This window comes from Trachemys scripta, chromosome 1 (genome assembly GCF_013100865.1).
Source record: "Trachemys scripta elegans isolate TJP31775 chromosome 1, CAS_Tse_1.0, whole genome shotgun sequence".
NCBI classification, from domain to species: Eukaryota; Metazoa; Chordata; order Testudines; family Emydidae; genus Trachemys; species Trachemys scripta.
The window spans coordinates 249,651,866-249,677,998 of NC_048298.1; the positions used below are offsets into that span (position 1 = coordinate 249,651,866).

General features: G+C 43.2%; 1 protein-coding gene across 1 annotated transcript in view; it reads left to right on the forward strand.

The window, feature by feature from the left end:
• The window catches only part of DOCK9 (dedicator of cytokinesis 9), a gene marked incomplete in the record, with an annotated part of 250,627 nt that overhangs the window by 88,664 nt on the left and 135,830 nt on the right, over positions 1-26,133 (forward strand). The window contains 10 exon segments of the mRNA XM_034758221.1: positions 7,987-8,069; positions 8,554-8,676; positions 14,335-14,414; positions 14,495-14,682; positions 14,818-14,883; positions 20,939-21,031; positions 21,589-21,712; positions 22,148-22,269; positions 24,573-24,659; positions 25,698-25,787. Coding sequence (XP_034614112.1) covers positions 7,987-8,069; positions 8,554-8,676; positions 14,335-14,414; positions 14,495-14,682; positions 14,818-14,883; positions 20,939-21,031; positions 21,589-21,712; positions 22,148-22,269; positions 24,573-24,659; positions 25,698-25,787 — 1,056 coding nt within the window.

Below are 26,133 nucleotides of genomic sequence, written 5' to 3' on the forward strand. Positions count from 1 at the left end.
CAGGGACCCTTCTCACGAGCAACTTCTTATACAGGAGGTCTCTACGCTCCTGGCCATGGGGGCCATAGAGGAGGTTCCGATAGAGTTAAAGGGCAGGGGATTTTACTCCCGTTATTTCCTGATCCCCAAGTCCAAAGGAGGTCTACGGCCCATCTTGGACTTGCGCGGACTCAACAAATTCGTAGTAAAGTTGAAGTTCCGCATGGTCTCTTTGGGGGCCATTATCCCTTCCCTCGATCCTGGAGACTGGTTCGCCGCCCTCGACATGAAAGACGCATACTTTCACATCTCAATTTACCCACCTCACAGACGCTTCCTGCGATTCGTGGTAAACACGGTGCACTACCAATTTGCAGTCCTTCCCTTCGGCCTATCCTCGGCCCCAAGAGTGTTCACGAAATGTATGGCTGTCGTGGCAGCGTACCTTCGTCGGCAAGGGATACAGGTGTTCCCGTACCTAGACGACTGGCTGGTGCGCGGTCGCACCAAGGAGCAAGTTCAAGCTCACGTCCACAGAATAGTGCACACATTCAACGAGTTGGGCATCCTACTCAACAAAGACAAATCCACTCTAGAACCTACCCAGAGAATAGAATTCATCGGCGCAGTTCTAGACTCCAGACGTGCACAAGCCATCCTGCCAGACAACCGCTTTGGCACCATCACGAACCTCATTCAAGGGCTCAAGGCCTTCCCAACTACCACGGTGAGGTCGTGCCTTACCCTGCTGGGTCACATGGCTTCATGCACGCACGTAACCAGGCATGCCAGACTTCGGCTTCGCCCACTTCAAACCTGGGTGTCATCAATATACCGTCCACATCGGGACACCCTGAACATGGTGGTCACGGTCCCGAACTCGATCCTGGCCTCCCTCACCTGGTGGCTAGATCACAATGTGGTCTGCGAGGGGATGCCATTTCACGCCCCACAACCCTCTCTGCACCTGGTCACAGACGCGTCATCTCTGGGTTGGGGCGCCCATCTCAACGAACACCATACCCAAGGCCTGTGGACTGCATCCCAGTTAGCCCTGCACATCAATGTTCGGGAACTGATGGCGGTGCGCCTGGCGTGCCAGGCATTCCTCAATCTCCTACGTGGCCGCTGTGTGTTAGTTCTCATCGACAACACCACGGCCATGTTTTACATCAACAAGCGAGGAGCACGTTCGTCAATTCTATGCCAAGAGGCCATTCGCCTGTGGGACTTCTGCATCGCCCACTCAATCCATCTCACGGCATCGTTCCTCCCTGGAGTCCAGAACACTCTAGCGGACCGACTCAGCAGGTCCTTCCAGACGCACGAGTGGTCTATCCGTCCGGACATCATACATTCCATCTTCCAGAGGTGGGGGTTTCCCCAGATAGACCTGTTTGCATCTCGAGACAACAGAAAGTGCCACGTGTTCTGCTCCCTACAAGGTCGAGCTCCGGGCTCCCTCTCGGATGCGTTTCTCCTTCCCTGGAAAGACCACCTGTTTTATGCCTTCCCTCCGTTTCCTCTGGTCCACAAGGTACTGCTCAAATTGCGCAGAGACCAGGCACAGGTAATTCTGATCGCTCCAGCGTGGCCGAGACAACATTGGTACACCACACTGTTGGAACTCTCGGTTCAGACACCGATCCCGCTTCCATTATGTCCGGATCTCATATCTCAGGACCACGGTCGGCTGCGTCACCCCGACCTGCAATCACTCCACCTCACGGCGTGGCTGCTCCATGGTTCACCCAGGCAGAGCAGCAATGCTCGCACTCTGTCCAACAGATTCTGCTGAGCAGTAGGAAGCCCTCAACACGCACCACGTACCTGGCCAAGTGGAAGCGGTTCTCCTGTTGGTGCGAACAACGAGCCACGTCCCCGTTGCAGGCACCCATTCCTCTCATATTGGAATATCTCCTCTCCCTAAAACTGCAAGGGTTGGCGATATCTTCAATCAGAGTTCACCTGGCTGCTATATCAGCCTTTCACCCCGGGGAACTCGCGTCCTCGGTATTCTCTAACCCGATGGTCGTTAGATTCCTCAAGGGCTTAGACCGGACGTACCCACAACAGCGTCAGCCCGTCCCGACGTTGGACCTTAATCTGGTCCTCTCCAAACTCACAGGTCCTCCATTCGAACCACTAGCCACCTGTTCACTTTTGTACCTGTCCTGGAAGACAGCCTTCCTCGTAGCCATCACCTCAGCAAGGCGAGTTTCTGAACTCAGGGCACTTACATCCGAGCCCCCTTATACAGTTTTCCATAAGGATAAAGTGCAGCTTCGTCCACATCCTGCCTTTCTCCCTAAGGTGGTTTCTCCATTTCATATCAACCAGGACATATTTCTCCCGGTCTTTTATCCCAAACCACATGCCACTCGCCAGGATCAACGTTTGCATTCCCTGGACGTAAGAAGGGCCCTGGCCTTCTATATTGACCGCACAAAGCACTTTAGAAAGACGACGCAACTCTTCGTTGCAGTGGCCGACCGAATGAAAGGCTCACCGGTCTCCTCACAACGCCTATCCTCCTGGATTACGTCTTGCATCCGGACTTGCTATGACCTGGCAGGTGTCTCAGCACCGCACCTCACCGCTCACTCCACGAGGGCCCAAGCCTCCTCGACTGCTTTCCTGGCACATGTTCCGATCCAGGACATTTGTAGAGCGGCGGTTTGGTCATCAGTCCACACGTTTACAGCTCACTATGCACTAGTGCAGCAGTCCAGGGACGATGCTGCCTTCGGATCAGCGGTTTTGCACACAGCAATGTCTCACTCCGACCCCACCACCTAAGTTGGGCTTGGGAGTCACCTAATGGAATGGATATGAGCAAGCACTCGAAGAAGAAAAGACGGTTACTCACCGTTGTAACTGTTGTTCTTCGAGATGTGTTGCTCATATCCATTCCAAACCCGCCCCCCGTCCCCACTGTCGGAGTAGCCGGCAAGAAGGAACTGAGGGGGCGCCGGGTCGGCTGGGGTATATATTCAGCGCCATGAAGGCGCCACTCTAGGGGGCTCCACAGCCGACCCGCCGGTGTTGCTAGGGTAGAAAATCTTCCGACGATTGTGCACGCGGCGCGCGCACACCTAATGGAATGGATATGAGCAACACATCTCGAAGAACAACAGTTACAACGGTGAGTAACCGTCTTTTCTACTTTTTGGATGGCCAAAACTTTTAGATTAATTTTGTATGGCACAGTTTCTTTTTTAGTTGTCTGATGGCTTTAATTAAAGTGTCATAGATAATTTTTTTCATATTGCTTTTAAAAAGTTGAGATTAGCTTGTATACTGTAAAAATTTGTTTGTATACAGTGCTTTTTGTAGTCTTTTACATGGTCATTAAAGAGATTTTACAAAATAATAGTCATACAACTTCAAAAATAAAAGTTTGATTTTTTTGAGCATTTGGAACATATAGGATGGGACAGACTTTCAGAAGTATAGGCAAAACTCTAGGGTTTCACAAACCTAAATGTGTTTTTACATACACATGAACAAATCTGTTCCCCTATGTTTAACTTTTTGTATACCTAGTCAGATTCTTTACTGCTTTGTGACTTATTTACATGTTTTGGTTATTCTATTTTAGAACCACTATACTGGCTTAAATCCTCTATATATTTACATATTAAACATTTTTTGTCCAATTAGATTCCATCATGCAGACAATAGTACGCATTCATATGTTTGTCTTCTGAAATGCACCATTTAAGAAGCTATTTTTGCTATTTGTCTTTTTAGTTGCTATTGCTTGTCAGAAGTTGAAGTAATAAAACAAGAGTTTCAACTGCAGTAACTAAAAATGTCTGGTACTTTGTCACAGACCAGAAGGTTGCAAGACATAAACATATCTGTTACAGCTCCAGTCAGCTACTGTTGAACTATTTTTCCTATTTTCTACAGTGCAAAATATAACAGGAAAGAGGGAAGCTTCAGAGTATAGTATTCAACAGACAAATAATGATCCCTGTTACCAGTTAATATAAAGATTCTTGCATTCACCTTAATGAGCATTATATGTTTCAGACCATCTGAGCATATATCAAACTAAATTATATGTGTTTTGTAAGCAGCATTTTAATCTTTGTCATTAGTAACAGGCAGCTTTACAATCTAGGAAGCCATTGATTCATAGATCCAGATCCAGAAAATGGACCATTGCAATTATCTAGTCTGACCTTCTGTATAACACAAGCCATAGAACTTCCCCAAAATAATAAAAATAAATAAATCTTCAAAATAATTTCTAAAGCATATTCTGACTAATAGTCAAAGAAAGACTTAAAAAAAAATCAGACTTATTTTTGGTGGCCTTTATTTACAAGGCCCTCAGCCAGGAAGTAGACTTAATTTGGCCTGCAGTATTCCTTCTCTTGATTTGGTACCCAGCACTAGAGCAAGAATCATGTTGTCCTTTATTATAGATGGAACTGGTAGCAACACTTGTTAGGGTTGCCTACCATATGTTTCATTATAACCCCATTTTCAGTTGCTTATGTAACACTATATAAGTTTAACTGTTTGGGCTGAAATTTTTCTATTCTTGCTCTCTGCTCCAGGTTAAATTTTTTCAGCAAAATGAAACAAAATCAATTTTTCCATCTCTCACAGACCTTCTTATACATCAGCTTCATTGAGCATGTGTCCATGCCCCACAGAGTTAGTGCTTCTGACAGGGAAAACAAAACCAGCAGACTCTTTCGCCTAGGAGAAGGTGTGTTGGCTGGAGCAAAATCATTAGTTCTTGCTCAGTTCTTCCCAATTAGTGTAAAGGGTTATGAAGTGCATAGACTTGTTATTGATGAAGGCCTCATGTTTGCCAGTCTCCTAAGATACAAATGCAATTGTCCGTATTTTACGGATGGGGTAACTGAGAAGTTGCATAAGGTCACAGTGGCAGAGCTGGGAAAAGAGTTGCCTCTAATATGAGGTATGCAAGTCTCCTCCAAGGCACACTGCCTGTCACAATGAATGTTGCCAATCTATTTGCTTGACTGATCTGTGTGTAACCACTAGAACTCAGGATGCCTCAGTCAACATTCCTTTGCTGTCTAGCAAATAGCTTTATATTTGGCAGAGTGTATGTTGTAACCCTCTCTAGTTGGTGATCCACAGAAGATAGCAGCCTACTACTGCTACCAGCTACTATTTTAGTTCAAGTGGTAGAGGTCTGCTACATATCTAAAGGTACTGGATTCAAGCCTTGCTGATGACCCATGTGGGGGCCATGTGATGGGATTTGTTGTCTTCATTAAACAAATAATCTAGGAAATTGCACTCTCAAAACTCAGTTAAAAGAAAGCTATGGTTCCAAGTCAAACATTCAGAAATGAGGAAATTTCATAATTAAAGTTACCTGTGCAACTTTAATTTCACCTTGTTCCTTGTGTATGTTCATAATAATACAAGCTTTGATTATGTGGTCTCATGCTATTTATTTTACAGGATCCCTGCCTCATTCATTCACCCACTCCATCTCATAAAAAGTCTGATCATCCAAGACATCTTCATATATCGCTTCCTCCCCTGTGCTAGAGCCCTTCCCCGCCACGTGGTAAGACTCCAGCAGTGGGGATTCAGAGGAGAAAGGCTCTGGCAGCTCTCCACTGCTGGAGCCCTTCCTCCACCATGGGGAAAGGTTTGGCAACTCTGCCACTGGAGCCCTTCCCTGCTAAAGGGAAAGACTCTGCTAGTTCCCTGCTGCTAGAGCCCTCCCATGCCACGGGGAAAGGCTCTGGCTAGGGTGGGGGAGGCAGCAGAGAAAAGTTGCAGGGGCAGTGGCGAAAGGCTCTCAGCTCCCTTTTGCAGCCCTTCTCTGCTCAAGGAAAGACTCCAATATCGAGGAAAGGCTGGCAGGTGGAAGCAGCGGGGAAAAGGCTCCTTGCCGCAGTAAAAGGCTCTGGCAGTGGGTAGCAGCTGAAGCTTTTCTCTGACATGTATAGCTACTGTACAGTACACGTCACCGAAAGTGGTGTGCTTTGTAGACATAGCCTAAGATACAGCCTTGTGTGACCATCCACACACTCATCATCTCATATCTTGATTACTTCAACATCCTTATTTTTGGCTTTGACAAATGCAATCTTGTCCCGCTCATAACCATTCAGAATACTGCGTAGAAGCAAATTTTCCAAGTCCATAGCTTTGACCACATCAGCCCTGTTGATGTACCCCTTCAATGGTTCCCTCTTCTCTGTTATATAAAATATAAGCAACTTGTCTTCACTTTCAAGGCCCTTCCTGGCCTATCCCCGCCTTACCTTTTATCTCTCTCTCTCCAAAGGTTGACTCCTGCCTCCAACGGGCCCATGAAGTCAACTTCCATCACCCACTTTTTAAAATTTATATTTTATGACATTTTTCCTCCCAAATTAAGGAGAGAACAGAACAAAAGACAAAAGTAAATGAATGGGCAGCGGGGAAAAGCTGCAGTGGCGAAAGGAAAGGGGGCAGGAAGGGGAAAGGAAACAGACATCTCAATCACCCACTTGATAAATTTTCAAACAAACACCTTTGTGTTTTCTCCAACACTGCCCCGCAGGCTTGAGATTTGCTCCCTGTAAACATCCACAAACCTAATTCATTATCCTCCTTCAAAACCCTCCTTAAAATTCTACTTTGCCTTAAGGCCTTCCAAAAACTTGTCTGCTGGTGTGGTGAGATCACTGCTTGTCATGCTGGCCGATATTTTCTTATTGTTTCCTTGTACTTTCCCATTGATCTGTCTCTTTCCATCTGTTGCGTCTTGTCTTACACTCTCTGGGGTAGGGTCTGTCTTTTTTCTTTTTCCTTTTTTAGTGTTTTTATAATGTTTAGCACAATTTGGTTCTGGTCCATGCCTGAGATTTCTAGGGACTACTATAATATAAATTATAATATTTTTCAACATATAGAATGGAAAATAAATATAGCAGTGAGGGTTTCTAAAAGAAACTGGACTGGGATGCAGTAGAGTTGGGTTCTGTTCCTGGTTCTTCCACAGACTTCATATGTAATGATGGGTGAGACGTCTATTTAAGAAAAAAAAAAAAGCCAAATTAAATTGCACAGGCAGTGTTAATTCTGCTGTCATCATCTAACTTTTGAGTGCTTGACTTTGCAAATCTAACCTTCTGTTAACTTTTTATGTGTAGAGACATACACCATATGAAACGTTGGGCTCTCCAATGCATATCTATCTAGTCAATATGCCCACATTTAGTATGTTACACTCAAGGCCTTATAGAATTTGGTGGGATCTTAAGGCCCATTTCTGCTTTGCATAAAATCCTATTTCATTCTGTTTCACTTGTCATTTTCTTGCAGTCTAGTGATGACTATAAACATTTGGACACTTACAAATTAACAAACAATAACAAAAAACTCCTTCCTCTATATGGCAGATGCTGCAGAGATGTCAACAATATAGCTCTAAAAGACAAAAGGTATCCAAATCACAAAATGTTTCCTTGCTACAGAATCAGACAAAACATACTGCTGAGTATTTTGACAGTGAGAGAGCAGAAGAAACATTTGCTCTCTGTAAGTAAGAGGTGGAAGGAGAGAGGCATAGCCCCAAGATCTCTTCTCCAGTCTGAAGTAAACTACAGGTCGACTTCTACTCTGCCTTCCTCATCTAGACCTTTGACTGCATCTATGTAGCGTATCCAGTAGAAGGCACTATTAAAGGTACTACAGAAATGTAGTCAGAGAAGGCAAAGATCAAGTGGGCCTGAAGTGGTAGTGTTTTCTTACAGAATGAAACAGGTGCCTTCAAAGAGTCAGCAGATTAGGTCCTTTTCACCTGTGGAATCACAGAGAATGGCAGGTCCTGCTAATACCGTAAGGAACTATTAAAGAATTTGTGTTTTGTTTAATTCTTTTTGTTACCACTTCTCATGAATTTAGTAATACTGATAAAAGTTAAAATCTTTTAAGAATTGTTTTCTACTTGGTCTGAGCATAGACTTGTTTATTTTTTATGCATCTTCAACTCCTATATATTATTATTTGCAGGTTGCACAGAAAGTGTTGAAGAATGCTAAGCAGGCATGTCAGAGACTAGGACAATATAGAATGCCATTTGCCTGGGCAGCTAGGTAAAGGATGCAATTCCTGTCATTCACTACATTTTCTGCTGATTATTTAAAACAGTTTCCTACAAAATAGAAGTGTCTCATTTGTCAAAATTCAACTTCCTATTTGTGGGATCTGTTCTTTCTTGGTTATTTCAGTATGGCCCTTTCTAAACTCTGTCATATCCCAGTCATAGATTTTTGGCAAACAAGACTTAAGTTTCTGTTTTTTGGTGGGATGGGTATTGTAGATGATTGTAACACCTAACCATAAAAATAATTTAATTTTACCAACTTTTTTTCACTGCCAAAAAATTTTTTCTTGCTTTTTTAAAAAGTAAATTGTCCTTGTTCTGCTTATTAAAATATTAGCTATGAATATGGTGAAATTCACTTGGGTGCAATTTTAAGAATATTAAATGCTTCACATAGAGTGTGATACAGTCTAAATAGTTTTTTTACCTTATCCTCTTGTTACCAAAATTTAAAGAGAGAATTTGACTTTCAGGACATTGTTTAAAGATGCATCAGGAACCCTGGACAAAAATGCAAGATTTTCTGCTCTCTACAGACAAGACAGTAATAAACTCTCAAATGAAGACATGCTTAAGTTGCTAGCAGATTTCAGGAAGTGAGTATATAATTTCTTAATATTGCAAAAATTTAATATCTTTCATCATTAACATTAAATTAAAGCAACTGTTCCTTTCTTATGATGCATTTAAATTAGGGCTGTCAAGCGATTAAAAACATTAATCGTGATTACATAGTAATAGAATACCATTTGTTTAAATTTTTGGATGTTCTATATTTTCAAATATATTGATTTTAATTACAACACAGAACACAAAGTGTACGGTGCTCCGCTTTATATTTATTATTTGATTACAAGTATTTGCGCTGTAAAAAAACAAATAGTATTTTTCAATTCACCTAATAAAAGTACTGTAGTGCAATCTCTTTATCATGAAAACTGAACTTACAAATGTAGAATTATGTACAAGTCCACTCAGTCCTACTTCTTGTTCAGCCAATCACTCAGACAAAGAAGTTTTTTTACATTTACAGGAGATTATGCTTCCTACTTGTTTACAATGTCACCTGAAAGAGAGAACAGATGTTCTCATAGGACTGTTGTAGTTGGCATCGCAAGATATTTACGTGCCAGATGTGCTAAAGATTCATATGTCCCTTCATGCTTCAACCACCATTCCAGGGGACATGCGTCCAAGCTGCTGATGGGTACAGCCCCTCACCTATAAAAGGTGAATCACCACTGTTCCGTGAGACTGGTGCGGTTGCGACGGCGGGGAGGCAGGGGCAATGGCCCGCTCAGTGACAGTACTGGAACTTGTGGGATGTACCTGTTATACTCCCACCGTTCCTCCGAGGCCACATCGGACAAACTGCCCCTGGCACCAGAGTCAGAGCACGGTGACGAATCCGACGTGCAGCAGGCCCCGACGCCCAAGGAGCTGTCCCCAGACAAGCAAGGAGAAGCCGACCCTCCCCCTGCAGTGCAGTAGTCTTTGTCATCCCCAGTGGTGGGCCTCTTGCAAACAAGCAGCTGCCCCAACGACTTCAAGGAGCACTAGGCCTTACTCAAAAAGGTGGCTGCTGACCTGGACTTGGAGGTCAAGGAGCTAGTGGAGGAGTCCAATGACCTCTTTAATGTTGTACCGTCCTCCACCCTGGCCCGAGTTGCATTGCCTGTCCACCCAGGGGTCCTAAAAATTGCTGAGTTTTTGTGGCAGACCCCCCCCTTCCATTCCACGTACCTCCAAGAAGGCAGAAAAGAAGTTCTATGTTCCGGCAAAGGGATTCGAATACCTGTATACCCACCCTCCAGCGGGATACCTGGTCGTGTCAGTCATTTACGAAAGGCACAGGCGAGCGGCACACCGAAAAATAAATACGCCAAGAGGCTGTACTTGTTTGGCAGGAAAATTTATTTGACAGCCCGCTGCAAGTTTGGGTGTCTAACCATCACACCCTGCTAGGCAGGTACAACTTCAACCCGTGGGACTCCATCAGCAAGTTCAAGGAGGGCCTCCCAATGGACCGAGCCCAAGAGTTCACCTTAGTGGAAGAGGGCAAAGTGGTGGCGAGAGTTGTCCTCCAGGTGGCCTGGGACACTACGGACTCGGCGGCCAGGGTAGTCGCCTCTGCAGTGGTCATGAGGCACAGCTCCTGACTGCAGTCCTCCAGGCTGTCCCAGGAGGTGCAGGCTACTCTTAAGGACCTCCCATTTGAGGGAGCAGGGCTCTTCTAAGAGCTGACTGATGCACAGCTCCCTGGCCTCAAAGATTCCCATGCCACCCTCCATTCTTTGGGTCTACACACCCCTCAGCAGTCTAGAAAGCCGTTCCAACTTGAGACCATTGCTTCTTGTTCTGTATCCTCTGCTTCCATCGAGGTCCTGGGGTGTCCCCCGATCCAGCTGCTACAGGAAGAAGGACAGAGACAAAGGTTTAAGCGGCAGAACTCTTCATCTTCCCATTCCTCTGTCCAGCTTGGTTCTTCCAGAGGCAAAGGAAGCCAGAAATGGGCATTTTGAGGATGTGCCTGAGGATGGCGCCCCAGTCACTTCCCAGGATCTTCCCCACCTGCACTTTTTGCGGTCGACCTGGTCGCGGCTGACAGAGGACCATTGGGTCCTCGACATAATATCTTCGAGCTACATCCTGCAAGATGGAGCCAGATTGCCTGCCCTTCGCCAAGAAGCCCTCAGGCTATGGGACTTCTGTGTACAACACGACATCCATCTCATAGCCACACACCTTCCCTGGGGCCAGGAATGCCTTGGCATATCGCCTCAGGAGGACCTTCCCATCTCATCATGAGTGGTCTCTCCACCCAGAGGTGGTCTGTATCATATTCCAGAGGAGAGGTACTCCCCTTGTGGATCTGTTCGTGTCCAGATAGAACAGGAAATGCCACATTTTCTGCTTCTTTCAGGGGTTCGACAGAGGATCCCTGTTGGACGCTTTCCTGCTCCCGTGGTCAGGGGCTCTAATGTACACCTCCTCTCCCCACCCCCCATTCCGTTGATCCACAGAGTTCTCGTGAAGATCAAACAGGACAGGCAAAGGTGATCCTTATAGCTCTGGCTTGGCCGCACCAATGCTGGTTCGGCACGCTGCTGGACCTCTCAGTGGCAGGTCCATTACAGGCACCGCTCCGGTTGGGTCTGCTGTCACAAAACCATGGCAGTCTTAGAATCATAGAATATTAGGGTTGGAAGAGACCTCAGGAGGTCATGTAGTCCAACCCCCTGCTCAAAGCAGGACCAACACCAACTAAATCATCCCAGCCAGTGCTTTGTCAAACCAGGCCTTAAAAACCTCTAAGGATAGAGATTCCACCACTTCCCTAGGTAACCCATTCCAGTCCCATTCACCACCCTCCTAGTGAAATAGTGTTTCCTAATATCCAACCTAGACCTCCCCCACTGCAACTTGAGACCATTGCTTCTTGTTCTGTCATCTGCCACCACTGAGAACAGTGTAGCTCCATCCTCTTGGGACCCCCTTTCAGGTAGTTGAAGGCTGCTATCAAATCTCCCCTCATTCTTCTCTTCTGCAGACTAAATAATCCCAGTTCCGTCAGCCTCTCCTCATAAATCATGTGCTCCAGCCCCCTAATCATTTTTGTTGCCCTCCGCTGGACTCTTTCCAACTTTTCCACATCCTTCTTGTAGTGTGGGGCCCAAAACTGGACACAGTACTCCAGATGAAGCCTCATCAATACCAAATAGAGGGGAATGATCACTTCCCTCAATCTGCTGGCAGTGTTCCTACTAATGCAGCCCAATAGGCCGTTGGCCTTCTTGGCAACAAGGGCACACTGTTGACTCATATCCAGCTTCTCGTCTACTGTAATCCCCAGGTCCTTTTCTGCAAAACTGCTGCTTAGACAGTCAGTCCCCAGCCTGTAGCGGTGCATGGGATTCTTCCTTCCTAAGTGCAGGACTCTGCACTTGTCCTTGTTGAACCTCATCAGATTTCTTTTGGCCCAATCCTCCAATTTGTCTAGGTCACTCTGGACCCTATCCTTACTCTCCAGCCTATCTACCTCTCCCCGCAGCTTAATATCATCTGCGAATTTGCTGAGGGTGCAATTCTTCCCATCATCCAGATAATTAATAAAGATGAACAAAACGGGCCCCAGGACCAACCCCTGGGGCACTCCGCTTGATACCGGCTGCCAACTAGACATCGAACCATTGATCACTACCTGTTGAGCCCAACAATCTAGCCAGCTTTCTATCCACCTTATAGTCCATTCATCCAATCCATACTTCTTTAACTTGCTGGCAAGAATACTGTGGGAGACCATATCAAAAGCTTTTCTAAAGTCAAGATATATCACATCCACTGCTTTCCCCATATCCACAGAGCCAGTTATCTCATCATAGAAGGCAATCAGGTTGGTCAGGCATGACTTACCCTTGGTGAATCCATGTTGACTGTTCCTGATCACCTTCCTCTCTTCCAAGTGCTTCAAAATGGATACCTTAAGGGCCTGCTCCATGATTTTGCCAAGGACTGAAGTGAGGCCGACTGGTCTGTAGTTCCCCAGGTTCTCTTTCTTCCCTTTTTAAAATGTGGGCACTCTATTTGTCTTTTTCCGGTCATCCGGGGGTTCTGCATCTGAACCTGGCAGCACCGCACCTGATGGCTTGGCTGCTGCATGGTTAAATGCGAAGGTGCTTGGTGGGTGTCCAACAGGTCCTGTTGGGCAGCAGAAAGCCCTCCACCAAAGCTAGCTACCTACCTGGCCACATTGGAAGCAGTTCGCTTGTTGGACCTCCGATAAAGGCATTCGGCCCCAGCAGGCCTTGCTGCAGTTAATCCTGGACTACCTTTTGTATATCAAGCTCCAAGTCCACTTGTCCGCTATCTCGGCCTTCCATCTGCTGCTCAAGGGCAGGTCGGTTTTTGCCCAGGACATGACTGCCAGGTTCCTCAAGGGCCTTGAGCGCCTTTTATCTGTATGTCAGGGATCCCGTCCCTCCATGGGACCTGAATTTTGTGGTGTCATGGCTCACGGGACCGCCCCCTTCAAGCCTCTGGTTTCCTGCTCTCCTCCTTTCCTGGAAGGTTGCGTTTTTGGTTGCAATAACATCTGCCTGCCGGGTCTCTGAGATCAGAGCGTTTACCTCGGAACTGCCCTATACAGTCTTTTTTACAAAGACAAGGTCCAGCTGCGGCCACACCTGGCTTTCCTGTCCAAGGTGGTCTCAGTTTCTTACAGGCTAGGACATTTACTTACCGGTTTTTTTTCCCAAAGCCACATAAATCGGAGGAGCAGCATAGGTTGCATTCCCTAGACATCAGGAGGGCACTAGCCTTCTACATTCAAAGGACCAAGCCATCCGCAAGTCGATGCAATTGTTCGTCGCGGTAGCCAACAGGATGAAAGGTCATCCAGTGTCCGCTCAAATAATTTCTTCTTGGATCACTGCCTGCATTCGCTACTGCTATGAACAGGCAAGGGTGCCACCTCTGGCGATCGTGACCATCCATTCAACCTCTTATACAGCTTTCCAACCCAAGTGCCTATCCAGGACATCTATAAGGCAGCCACCTGGTTGTCCATCCACACGTTCACATCCTATTACATGCTTATCTAGCAGGCCCGGAATGATGCTGGTTTTAGTAGAGCAGTGTTGCAAGCCGCACAACCATGAACTCCAAGCCCACCTCTGAGGATACTGCTTGTGAGCCACCTAGAATGGAATCGTTATGAGCAAGCACTTGAAGAAAAAACAGTTACCTACCTTTAGTAACTGTTCTTCGAGATGTGTTGCTCATGTCCATTCCATTACCCGCCCTCCTGACTCTCTGTTGGAGTTGCCAGCAAAAAGCAACTGAGAGGGCGTAGGATCGGCAGCGCCTAATATTCCAATGCATGAGTGCGGGACTCAAGGTGGCACTGCTAAGGATACCGCTAAGGCAAAAGTCTGACGACTGTGCACGTGGGCGCGTGCGCACCTAGAATGGAATGGACATGAGCAACACATCTTGAAGAGCAACAGTTATGGATGCATGACAGCTGAAACCTTCTGTCTCATAAGGCAAAACTTGTGTTTAGTTCAAACATAACAAGGTATTTAGCTTTGTCGTGCAGTGCTTGTTACTCTGTTGTCAAAGTGTTCTGTAGCATCACAAAGGGTAGAATGTAGGTATGTATGTGTGTTGGAATGTTGGGATATTGCTTTTTTTCTTCTGTATTTCTGATAGATTTTGGCAACTGACCTGTCCTTTTTTATTGTTTCTGTTTACAGACCTGAAAAGATGGCCAAGCTGCCAGTTATTTTAGGAAATCTAGACATAACAATTGATAATGTCTCTCCAGATTTTTCTAGTAAGTATTGATAAGCATTATTAAATAGTTGAATAAGCTTTTTTACTTCAAATTTTTTATTGTTTTTAATCTATTTTCAGATTATGTTAACTCATCATACATTCCCATGAAACAGTTTGAAAACAGTCCCAAGACAGTAGTAACGTTCGAAGTGGAGGAATTTGTTCCCTGTATTCCAAAACATTCTCAGCCTTTCACCATCTACAACAATCACCTTTATGTTTATCCAAAGCACTTGAAATATGACAGTCAAAAGTCATTTGCAAAGGTGAGTGTAAGGAAAATACTAAACTCTTGTTGTGGACTGCAGTTCTATTCAGATATTAATGACCAAATATATATTCTGTTTCTATGATGATGGTTCTGAATAAATGTTGGTGTTTTTTTTTTAATATTGTTTTAGGCTAGAAATATTGCAGTATGCATTGAGTTCAAAGATTCGGATGAGGAAGATTCTCTGCCTTTAAAGGTTTGTATGTGATTTTGGTATCTAATAGAAGAAAAACATTAAGATTTACTGGTTTAGAAGTAACGCATTGTGGACCTACACAAGGATTAGAGTTGGGATCTTTGTTCTTCCTTCTCTGTGGCAGTTGGATTGTCCTGGAGATGACTTGCTTATCTCTGAAAGGTAATGGGCAGAGCCACTAACCCCTGCTATTGGCTAGTCTTGGTGAAAATATTCCCACTGGTCTTTTTATTTCTATCCTCACCTGAATGAAGCTTCCACAGAAGAAGCCTGTTGCGGTGTGGGGTGGTTTGCTCCTACTCACGAGGCAAAGCTTTAGAACATTGACTGACTCAAGTGTATTTGGCTTCCTGACTAGGCCTGGCTGACTGACTGCCACAGTGGAATAGGGAGAAAGCTGCCTGAGAGAGCCTAATGCTGGTTTTCTGGTGTTAGGCAGGGCTAACAGTGAATGATAATTGCTACAGTTCCATAAAGAGGAAAAAATTATAATCCTTCCTTAACTGCTTCTCACTAACAATAGGGTTTCTGAATGGGGCTTTCACTCTATATTTTAAATCATTTAGCAGTACATATTTTGATGTACAATAAACTGTAATAATAAAACATTGTTTCTGTTGCTAAATAAAATGGGAGAGCAGCTATGTACCATTCCAGAAATTCTTTAGACCTAAATTTTCAGAAGTGACTAATGAATTTGGGTGTGTCAGTTTTTGAGTGCCCAACTTAAGAAGCCTTTAGGAGACTTGATTTTAAGCAAGTGTAGAGCACCTGTCATCTGAAAATCAAGGTGACTAAAAGTTGGGCATCAAGAAATTGAGGCTCCCAAAACCACTAGTTCCTTTTTAAAATGTAGGCCTTAAAATGTAGTTCTTAAAATGTCTCCAGCACAGACCCTCTCTTCAGGGCCCAACACAAATACTATCTCCAGAGAATCCTACTTGAAAAGTAAGGAAAAGAAGCATCATTCTGGCACTGAGGAGGTGTGAAGGAAGAGAAAAAGAAGCACATTCTTTCCTCCTGATCAGCTCCCCAGTGCAGGTCCTTTCTATGGTGACTCTGCTGGAGCAGCAGCATCAGTAGCTCTTGGTACCAGAGCTGCCAGTGCAGATGCGATCACTGTGGATCTCAGAAGGGTTCACTTTACTGGAAATCCCTAGGACCTTTTCCCTGTCTACATGCTGCAGTCCAAATAATAACTCCATTACTGCAGATTATTCCTCATCTTGTCTGGAACCATCACCCAATCCTCCCCATAGGGTCACCTCACTGCAGGATTGGTACAGGGACACCCTTAGTGCCATTTGGGGTGGATTTGAGAGGCATGTTGATTTCAGCACCTTGAGGAAATCTAAGGGGTTTGGCCCCTGCAGCCTTCCCACAGATACCAGATCTTTGGAGGGACCTTTATACAAGGTTCTCTCCAGTTAATAATATGAGATTATATTCAAGAGGGTAGTCAGGTGCTTATTGAATCTGAAATACGCAAGCTGTCTGAACCTCGTGCTGTGGGAGATGCCCCATCAGTCCTGCCATTATTTGCTCACAACATTGTCACAGCCTTCTGTACCAATCTCAGAACTGAGGAAGCTGATCCCTCACCAACATTCTCTCCTACCTCCACCTGACATGCCCCACCAGTGGCTGATGTGCAGGTTGATTTGGACCCACTTGATGTGGTCCCCTAGATGATTGGAAAAGTCCTTGGGGACACAAACAATGCCACAGTTCTCCTCGTGGTCCTATTGACGCCTCTGCTATATCTCCACCTGATGGAGTACAAACAGTTCCAGGAGTATCTCAGGAGGAAGGGAAATAGTGTCCAGCTACCTACAGAGACAATAGTGGCAGAGCTTCCTCATCCCCTCTTTTATATCCTCCAAGTCTAAATGCAAGTTAATGTCTCTGACCCAGGGCTTACACCTCCAGTCTTCTCTGGCAGTCTCCAGGAAAGCACACAAGATGTATCCCGTTGCAGCCGATTGTTTCCATTTCTTGAAAAGTCACCCAACCCCAAACTCCCTAGTTGTTTTAGTTTTGAACCTCCCATTCCATTTCCACCAACAGAGAGGGTAGCAGGCTGAGATGCCTTTGGATGCAAGACCTACTAGTCAGATTCTCTTTGCATGAAAGTTTCCAAGTGTGGTGGCCAAGTACCATTATGCCCTCCAGGTTGCCATTAACCCCATGTTGGAAGCTCTACCAGACAAGTAAAAGCAAGCAGCAAGATCTGGTCACAGAGGGTTGCATAGTGGTTTGATGCACTGTTAGGACAGCCTAGGACAACTCAATGCCTGTTCCATAGCCATGCCACAGAAACTTCCCTACATAGGTATTCCTGGATACATTCATTGGGGATCACTTTGGAGGCACAGAGTAAGATCAAGGACCTTCTGTTTGAAGGGCAAGGTCTTTTCAGCAAAAAAGTAGATTAATTATTCAAAAGGATGAAAGTTGCCCCACCCCCCCTTTAAAGGAAACCGAAACAAAAAAAGCAAACGTGTTTCTTTACAGTCCACCTTCTCTGTCACCAAAAAGCAGGTTTAATGTTGCAGTTGAGAGCAGAGTTAGTTTTCCTGAGTCCTCTTCTTTCCATCCCCCTCCTTTTGAGTTCTGTCTGTCCTAGTTTAACACTGCCTTGTGCACGACTACTTGCATTTACTGGGTTTTAGAGAACATTCACGGCGGATATGCCATCCAGTTCTCTGCCAGTCCTCCTTCCCTGAACCTCTTCGGGGAGACTTCTCACAAGGAAGTCCTGTGGGATGAAGTGGACTCCCTCTTCTCAAAAGGAACCATATGTCCTTCTATGAACATCAGGGGAAGGGCTTCTATTCTAGGTATTTCCTGGTTCCAAAGTCCTTGTCTACACTACTGAGTTTTGTCAACGCAAGTTACACTGGTGTATAGCCACCGCTGTAATTAAACTGCTGTTGCATGTCCACACTATATGCTTTGTGTTGGTGGAGCACATCCACAATAGCAGCTCTTGCATTGACACAGAGAACAGTGTACTGTGGGTAGCTATCCCACTGTGCAACTGGACGCAGGGTGCTTTGGGAAGGGTTTGCAGGTACAGCATCACATGATGAAGGTTTCTCAAACCCATTGTTCCATGGGCATCCTACTGGATTGCCAGACACTTTACAACTGCCCTGGTAACCTGCAACCCAGCCATCTCTGTCAGAAAGCATGGCTCCTGCACTGCTGTTCAGTATTGTGCTGTGCATTATGAACACAAGTCTATAAAAGGAGCTCAATGTGGGGCTATCTGGCTGAGGGATGCCTTGAAGGAACATATTAACGCTGAGCCACAGTCATGTGTGTTGCTGTAGTGTGCTGAGACTGGCATTGTTTGTTTGCACTGTACTATGAGCCTTGTAATGATTGCTCTGTATGTTCAAAAAGTAACACATTTTAAATCACTTTTTAAAGTAGTGCTTGGTAGTATGACCAAACTGACACTGCTGAACACTAACACGAGAAGCCTACAGAAGTGTGGGGAGACGGCAGCGTGTGTGACAGGGAGTGTGTGTGTGAGAGAAACAGAGACAGTGATTGTTGGGGAAGTGTGTGTGTCGGGGAAGAGTGAGTGTGTCGGCATGCTGTCTCTTCAAGTTCAGACAGCAGCTGGAAGCAACCAATTCTAAGGCAGAAGCTGGTGCACAGACAGCTATTGTGCCCCTGTCCCCTCCACACCCCAGCTCAGGGGAGACCAGTACACGACGGCAGGGTGGGGTGCAGGAAGGAGGACACGCTGACATCAGCCTCCATCTCCCTCCCTGGCTCTGTACAGCACAGCATGAGTCTCGCCCTCTTCCCCCCCCCCCCCCCCAGCAGCAGCCCGTCCTGCCTGCCTGTCTGCCACTGCAGTTCTAGTGCCCGGGAGAGCAGGATTCTGTGTTAATGTTCTGATTCTGTGATTCCGTCTGAGTTTTCCCACCCCCTCCTCTGTAGTCCAGGCAGGAGTGTGCTTGCTGCCCAGAGCTGCATGCTCAGCTGGGCAGTAGCTGTGTGAGCTCTGCATGCTGAGGAATTTCAACACTTCCTGAAGCTTTGAAAGGAGGGGTGCATGCCTGTGTAGCTGGGTGCAGGGCAGCAGAGTTCAAAACAGCTCTGGTCATGGTGGGCATTGCAGGATACCTCCTGGAGGCCAGTTACAACCAACACAGTGTCTACACTGACACTTTGTCAATCTAACTTTCCTGCAAAAAGCTCTATGCCTCTTGTCGAGGTGGTTTTATTTTGTTGGCAAAACAGGAGAGTTTTGTTGGCAGGGGGAGCATTGTAGTGTGTACAACTCCATTGTTTTGTCGGCAAAATCTGCCTTTTGATAACAAAAGTATATAGTGTAGACAAAGCCTAAGACAGTGAATGGTCTCAGACCTTGTCTGAATCTCAGAAACCTGAACGGATACGTCAAGATGTCTGTTTAAAATGCTAACCAACCATTCCCTCCTCTCAAGGAGACTGGTATGTGAGTCTCACTTGATCGATGCTTATTTGCATGTGACCATCAGAAAAAAGCCATTCAGCTACCTGAGTTTCAGCATTGGAAACAAACATTTCAATACACGATACTCCTTTTTCAGCTTGTACATAGATCTAAAGGTCGTCACAAAGTGCCTGGCTGTGGTAGCTGCCCACTTAAGATGCCAGGGATCACATGTCTTTCTTTATCTATGACTAGGTACATTGTGGCTTCCATTACTGTAATATTTAGGCACCTCACAATCTTACAATTATTTATCCTCAGAACGTCCCCCTGAGTTAGGGAAAGAGTATTATCTCTATTTTAAAGATATGGAACTGAGGCAGAGAGAGACAAAGTGACTTGCCCAAGGTCACACAAGAAGTCTGTGGTGAAAATGATAATTGAATCCAGGTCTCCAAGTCTCAGGCTAGGACACTTAGTACTGGGCCAGCCATTCTCCCTCTTTAATATGAGACAAATCACAATAGGGAATGACCGAATCATATTTAAAACATACAATCCATTCATCACCAAAGGCCTGCAGTTAAACTGGGAAAAGTCTACTCTATCTCCTTTTCAAAGAATCATGTTTAATGGACAGTGGTGGATTAGTCCAAGCAAAGGAAAGGAGAGATTCCTCGGCATCCAGAAAACACCAGCCTAAGAGCCTACGTGAATCAACCTACAAAGTTATTCCTTAGGCTGTTGGCTGTCATGGCAATCCTGACATGTGACACACTATATATATGCCTGCCTACATAGAACACTGCTGCAAAATTGGCTGGTTCAATAATTAATTAGTCACCTCCATACTCGGGAACAGGGGAAATTCAGTCTCTTGAGGGAAAACACACAATGCTAGCTACACTACACAAGAGCAGTATACATCTCAATTTCAGGAATTCTCATTAGTCTCTCTAAAATGTGCACCTGGCTGCTATCTCACCACCTTACCAGTCAGAACAGGGAGAAACAATACTTTCTCCTCCTACAGTAGCCAGATTCCTAAAAGGACTCACTAAAGCTTTTACCCCAGTGAGAGAACCACCTCATTACTGGGATTTAAATTTAGTGCTCTGGCCTTCCATCTGCCCATCAACAAGGGATAGCAAATCCCATAAGTGTGAATGCACAGAGGTACTCTTGAACAGCAGTTACTGGTAAAGTGGCCTCTTTTTAACTGAGCCTAATCTTTGAGCAAATGAACATTTCTTCGCTTTCCATTTTTCGTTTTAAATTTCTCCAATTTGTTTTTAAAATGTTCAATTTTAGTATAAGCGTTCAAACTTATTTTAATACAGTGCACTTGTCCACCTCCCACAGTCCAAAGGATATTAATGCAAGATTAATTTTTTTTAATACTTTGAGTTTTAGCACAATATCCACCATATTTTCTGATATTAATCAAGTTTTAGACTCTTTTTACTGTGTGCCATGAGCTATAAAAAATTGCATTGCAAAACTTTATTTTTAAAGGAGATAATGTAAGAACAAATAAAATACTTTATACTCTTGGCAACAAGGAGGAATATAAGTTTAAGACTGACAAAGCACCATTTTTTCCCCTCTCCTGATTTTTAGTGTATCTATGGTAGACCAGGTGGACCAGTGTTTACAAGAAATGCATTTGCCAATGTTTTACATCACCACCAAAATCCAGAGTTTTATGATGAGGTAAGCAATTCTAATTGAGACTTCACTTTTACTGGCTTTCAGTATGTATTTTTACAAGTTTCACAGATAGCAAAACAGACTAATGTGGAGATGATGTGTATTATGTATTTAATTTCTTAACTTCAGAAGTTTCTTTAACTTTTTATTTAATTTAAATTGAACTCAAGCTCTAATTGTAATTGAAAATACAGTGTTGACTGTAGTATTATTAATTATGCTTATTGCTTCATTCACTTTTACATTTATGAAAATTAAATTAAACTTTTTTGGTCCTTGATTTATTTATTTATTTTCATGTTGGCTTTGCAAAAACATTAAAATCAGACCCTGCCATTATCTTTCAAACTATTACTTCTACATAATTAATGTAAACCCTATACATTGTATGACAGCATTCTTAAATCTTTCTTCTAATCTCATTGAAACCAAGTGTTGTTCTCAGATCAGAGTGGACAACTGCATGCTTGTTGTACATTAACTAGTATGATGTGCCTCTGCATGATTGAAGACTTTTTCTTCACAAAAATCACTGAAGCTGATGTTTATCTGCCTTTCAGATTAAAATAGAATTGCCCACACAGCTACATGGAAAACATCATTTGTTTTTCACATTCTACCATGTCAGCTGTGATAATTCAAGCAAAGGCAGTACCAAGAGGAAAGATGTCATTGAAACACAAGGTTTGGCTTGTTGACCCTTTTTACTCTTAATAATGGTTTAGCAGATTTCAAAAAGTGCATTTAGCTGGTATACTGGATACCTGTTGCATTGATGCAGGTAATTCTGTAATATTAATTATAGTGGAAAAAATAATTTGCTATGTGAAATATTTGTCCTTAATTTCAATTTTTTTTTAAGAATTATGACTTCTTTTGAGTGTCAAGCAAATTAAAATATTTTACAATTTTTTACTTGAAGCTGACAATACATTCTTTTTTAATATTTTTATCTATGTTTATATTCTTTGTTCAACAAGTTGGGTCTTTGTAAACCAGAAACCATGTAACCGTGTATATGCTGTAAATAGAGAGGAGGCCACTGAAGCTCTCATATAGGCCTTTAATTAAAAAATACATAATGTATGTAAAATATTAATTCCCTTTTGTTTCTTGTAGTTGGCTATTCTTGGCTTCCATTATTAAAAGATGGGAGAGTAGTGACAAATGAGCAGCACATTCCTGTATCAGCTAATCTTCCATCAGGCTATCTTAGCTATCAGGAACTTGGGATTGGCAAGGTATAGTATCTAGATAGGTATATAGGTATTTTTTTTCCTCTGTGTTTCAGAAAAGAGAATACAAGAAATAAAATGGGCTAATGTTCAGTTCTAAGCTTTGTAAGAATTTTAAGTAGCCATTTTCCAGTCAAAACATTTATTTTATGACTCTTCCAAGATACAGATTGTGTGACATAGAATGTATTGCAGAAGAGATGTTACTGATGTGGAGTCCTAAAATAAATAAATTAGAGAAATCATATGAGCAAATCCTGTCATTTTGCTTCACAAGGATTTGAGTCAACCTGCTCCCATATAGATTTTTAGGTAATCAAGTGTTTTTTTTTTCTGTTATCCCTTGTGTGTGGTGTCTGAGGAGCTTTTAAATATTGTGATAGGGTTTTTTTGTAATAGTGACAAACTGAATGTTGTCTGTGTGCAGAGAAAAATAGACTAATAACATAAAAAATTTAAAAAACAACATTTGTGCAAGCAGTTATTCTGTATTGATTCCTGCACCTGATATAAGGAGAATTCCCTATATACCAAATCTGTTCTTTCTCTCTTGATACACTGAAAGGTCCTCCGTTTGTTTCAAAATCCAGTGGTAAAATTGTTGCCATTTGTTTAGTTATCTTTAGTATATGTAACCTAAAAATAAACTATCATAATTTTTTTATGACCATAGTTTTGGGCTTTTTATTTAGAGCCTCTTTAGTGGCTCTGTGTGTGCTGGGAATATGCATTTGTGTAGCAGAATAATATTAGGCAAGGTAATAAGCATTTCAAGAGTATTCCATTTGCACCCTAAATATTCCCTGGGAGTTTTATAATCTAGAATAGACAGACCAAGACACTCTTTAATATTGGTCTTTGTTCAACTAGTGATGCAAATGTTCAGTTGTGGTTGCTTCACAAACACATGAACTGGGAATATATGTGCGTCATTAAGTTGATGATTTGTTGGCCAATATTTTGTTCAGGGAAGAGAGTGCCTAACTGATGGTCCATGCATACTAATTCCAAGGCTTCTCATCCAATGAAAAACTTCCCAATTAGACCATGACATACTTTAAATTTAAATACCAGATGAATTTGCAAAGCCTACTTAAGTTATTTTCTTAACTTTTATTAGAATGTCACCTTATCCATGCACTTCTCTTTCAATAAACCTCTCACCCAAGAATAGCCCTTGTTCCACAAACTGAATCATGGAGCTGCTAAAATACTACCTGCCAACATTGTCAAAGCAAAATCTGTAGATTATAACTTTACATAAAATCATAAAAGATGCCAGTGCAGAAGGGTCAGGGGGAGAGATGCAGAAAGTAAAAGTGGAATTCATTGAAGGGGGAATGAGGCAAGGGGGGAGGGAGAGGCTGGAACTCAACTGAGAAGAGGGAATTAATTGGGAGAATTGTTTCTCCCCCTTCTGTGTCCTGTCCTCCCAACCACCACCTTTTCACTCTCCAACTTCCTCCCCATCTCCTTGCTTTTCATAATCCAGCCATGTCTATCCCACCCTCCCCTTAATTTTAGGGAAGCACTTAGCTCTTCACCTTCTCCTCCCAAGTCTTAACATCCGGAGGACTAGGATGTCTAGATGCAGGGTCAGGGATGCTAGAACAGTTTGTATAGTGGGGGTGCTGAGAGCCATTGAACCAAACTAAACCCTCTATATGATGGAAACCACTTCAAGCCAGGGGGTGTGACAGCACTCCTAGCATACCTAGTTCTTGCACCTATGCGCAGGGCGAGCAGGAAACAACAGCACCCCAACAGGATCTCACTTTAGAGAGCTGAGTACTGTTCTGACATTCCCAAATGAGAGGGAAAGGGAACACTGACTGCTACACATTCTAAGACACCAGTTTATCTTAGTGCAAGCAGCAGCTCTGATTGACTGTCCTTCTCAAGAACAGCCAATCAAATGAGGATTTCCTGTAGTCCAGGAGGTTTCCCCATACTCTTAAAGGAGAGTCAGAAAACCCATATCTTACATGAAAAGTCCACTGAGTTAATTAGCCTATATAACCCATAAAGTTCATCCATCTGCAAGTTTTTCATGTGATGCCAATACTATGGGACAGTTTGTCTTTAAAAAGAACCATTTCTAATTGAGTAACTACATACATACTTCATAATGATTTTTAGTGGCATTGCCTTCCAATTATTCATTGCACAATTTTACTTGATATGTACAAGTTTACAGTTTATAGGACAGTCTGAAATGTCTGTATGTATGGTATGCAAACCACTGTCCTGTTGTTTTGGGTTGGTATGCTGACATGATATATTATTTTTTCCTCTTTGTGTGCAAACAGCATTCTGGTCCTGAAATTAAATGGGTAGATGGAGGCAAACCATTGTTAAAAATTTCTACGCATCTAGTTTCTACTGTCTACACACAGGTAAGTTTAAAACCAAAAAAATATTTTATGATTAATGTGTCTTTGTAGCATGAATACAATATATAAAGGAGATTTTCAAACACACAAAAGAAACACACAAAAGGCTGCCAACTCCCATTTTGTACTTCTGAAAATGTCCCCCACAGTTAATATATAAAACGTACTGTATGCTGCAGTGGATTTTAAAGTGATTATCCAGAATACAAAGCCTTTTGTCTAAGTCATCAGTTCACATTTGAGTCCAGTCCCATTTTTGACCTAAGTGAAAAGTGCCAGTCTCAATCCAATTCCAGTTGTTCACATGAAAACCATCAGTGTTAACTGACATGCTTGTTGGCAGTGTAAGTAGAGAGCTAAAGGACTGAATGGTCATGAAGAGTGATCTCCCATCTGACAGCTAAAAGTGGTTCTTTCAGGTCAGCTTGAGATATAAAAGCGTAGCAGTGTGAGAAAGCTGCACGGACAATACCTTTACTGTATTGATCTGAAGATAAATATGATTTTGATCTCAGCTACTAACTTGGCATCTTTGACAAATACTAAAAACATTTACTTAAAATTTAAAAACAAAACAAAACTGTAGTTACCTTTGCACTGCTGGATGTGGCTGTCTTCACATATACTTCTATCTGTAGATTACTATATTTTGGATTAGTATTTTGGGTTCTGTACTGATAGAATCAAATACAGGACTTAGACAATACATGCTTATTACTGTTAATCAGGGCAACTGTATTAATTTTTTTTCTCCCTGTCAATTATTTTTAAGGAAATATACATGCCATTTTGTGCAACGATTGTTCAGTAATGGATCCATTTAATGTGGTTGAAGTTTTTGCTGTTTGTTATGCACCTATTTTATATTGGCATTTGGAAGTGCTAACTGGAAATAAATATATATAAAAAAATCAAAAGAGGAACAAAGCAACGTTATCTGCATTTTTATATATACATATATGCATTGCTTTGTTCCTCTTTTGATTATGGAAGTAAACTTCAGTTACTGCTGATTAACTTTGGTTCTCTTGTTTTTGGTAGGACCAGCACTTACACAACTTTTTTGAGTACTGTCAGAAAACGGAGTCTGGAGCCCAGGCCTTAGGAACTGATCTCGTAAAGTATCTTAAGGTACAAAACAGCAGTGATATAACAGATTTAATAAAATTGGGAAATCTGGGAGAGGAGTGTGGTCCTATCAATTGAGGGATGGGGCTGCAAATCAGGATGTGATAATGATGGAGTTTTGCTAAGTTTAGCCCCCAGTCACCTCAGCCACCTTCTCTCAAGATTGATATAGGTTGAACAAAAAAGTAAGGTTCCCACAGGAATGTTAATTTAGCCAAATTGGCCAGAATTTTAAAATAGATGCTGAAGGCCCGGCACCTAAATCTATTTATTTTCATAAGTACATGCAGCTCTTGTTGACTTAATTGTGGGTACTTAGCCCCTCAGAAAATCAAGCCCTTTTTTAAGA